The sequence below is a fragment of the Chiloscyllium plagiosum genome, chromosome 13 (assembly GCF_004010195.1).
Source record: "Chiloscyllium plagiosum isolate BGI_BamShark_2017 chromosome 13, ASM401019v2, whole genome shotgun sequence".
Lineage (NCBI taxonomy): Eukaryota > Metazoa > Chordata > Chondrichthyes > Orectolobiformes > Hemiscylliidae > Chiloscyllium > Chiloscyllium plagiosum.
Window position 1 is genome coordinate 1,677,263 of NC_057722.1, and position 1,811 is coordinate 1,679,073.

A 1,811-nucleotide genomic window follows, 5' to 3' on the forward strand; every position below is an offset into this window, starting at 1 on the left:
CATTCACACACACACACATTCACACACACACACATATTCACATATTCACATATTCATACACACATATTCACACACCCAGATACACGCAATCACACACACAGATGTACACTGGGCATTTGAACACTTACACAATTCCCTCCACTCTTTCTGTGTCACTGTTAACATTTAATACAACCTACAGGAAAGAGCTTTTTTTTTGATATCCCAAGTCACGCACGATGGCTACGCCTCCAATGAATCCCAGCAAAGTACTGGAACCGCACGACAGGAGAGGGTCCCATCTCAGGATAAACCACCAGCAGCCGATGCCATTCCAACAGGCGCGCTGAGAAGCCCAGTCCCCTCGCCAAAAGCAACACTGCATTGCAGCGGCGAAAGAAAGTATGGGACAGGGTCGAGCAACCCACATCAATTTGCAAATACATATCACATTTTTCTTTCTTTTTTTAAAAAAAAGGAAACTCTATTATCCCCTGCAAACGCATGAGGAGAGGCGGCTGCAACTTTTTTTTTAAAAACATGCAAGTTTTGTTTTAAAACAAGCTGGACAACTGCAAGATGAGGCAAATTTCAGAGAGGAGACGGAGAAATGGGAATGTTGTTACCTTCCACAGCACCGACTGCAGACAGCAGGCAGAAGATGAGAATGGGAATCATAGTTTTGGATCCTGCCCGGGATGTTGGTTGGGAAGGGTCTCCTGCTGCTGGTTATATTCCAGAATGCGGAGTGCGAGTCTCTGCCTCTCTGTACAGTCACATTGCAGGCTCGATCAGCAGCAAGTACTCTTTCACTCTCACACCACACACACATTCACCGACACCAGGAGCTGGATGTGGAAAGGGGCGGGAGCGGGGGAGCCAGACCCAACCCCCGATTATCAAACTCCTTCCAATCGCCGCGTCTCATTTCTCCCAACCCAGCCAATCATCAGTCAGCCCAACCCTCTACCAGGACTTGCGGGGGGCGGGGGAGAGGGGGGGGGGGAAGGCTGGAAGAAACAGCAAAGTTTGCACTATTGATGGAGCTGGGAGAGGAAATAAAAGTGAGGTGGCACTATCTAGTGGGAGTGATGGGTACTACACACTCTCACTTCAAGGATCGTGTGTGTGTGTGCCCCATTTTACTGACTCGCCCCTTCACTCATCACCTTTTCATTTTCTTACCCCCTGAGAGTGGCACCCCATTTTCTGCCTGTTCCAGTGCCTGATGTGTTGTAGACAGACAGCAACAGCTCTAGTCCTTGGACAGATCGGTCCTTTAACCTCCTCTTCCTCACCATCAAAGGAATATTTGGAATTCTTCCAAGCCAGTCTGCCCATCAGATTCACTTCCAAACCCCCTCCAGCTGTGGCTCCCTATCCCCGTCTGAGTTTGAAGGGTTCAAATTCAACTACCTGCTCCAAATCCAGGTGCAGAATTCCAGATGAGTGAGCAGAAAGAGAGCCATGGCCAGAAATTTATCCTTCAAACAACATAGAACACAGTTAAAAAATCACATAACACCAGGTTATAGTCCAACAGGTTTAATTGGAAGCACTAGTTTTCGGAGCACTGCTCCTTCATCAGGTGGTGAAGCAGTCTGGTGAAGGAGTGATGCTCCGAAAGCTAGTGCTTCCAATTAAACCTGTTGGACTATAACCTGGTGTTGTGTGATTTTTAACTTTGTACACCCCAATCCAACACCGGCATCTCCAAATCATTAATATAACACAGTTAGTAGTGATTCATCTCATTCCTGTCTCTGCAGGACCAGTGATGTGAGCAAACTGTAAGTAAAACTCACCACAGTCCACTCTCTCATGATAGGGAC

The 1,811-nt window shown here is 47.4% G+C and overlaps 1 protein-coding gene across 1 annotated transcript in view; it reads right to left on the reverse strand.

The window, feature by feature from the left end:
- LOC122555678 (ephrin type-B receptor 1) overlaps window positions 1-813 on the reverse strand; it is a 454,146-nt gene extending 453,333 nt beyond the window's left edge. Inside the window, exon 1 of the mRNA XM_043701673.1 lies at window positions 606-813. Coding sequence (XP_043557608.1) covers window positions 606-657 — 52 coding nt within the window. The 5' untranslated portion in view covers window positions 658-813. The remainder of the gene's footprint in view (window positions 1-605) is intronic.
- Between the last annotated feature and the right edge of the window lie 998 nt (window positions 814-1,811).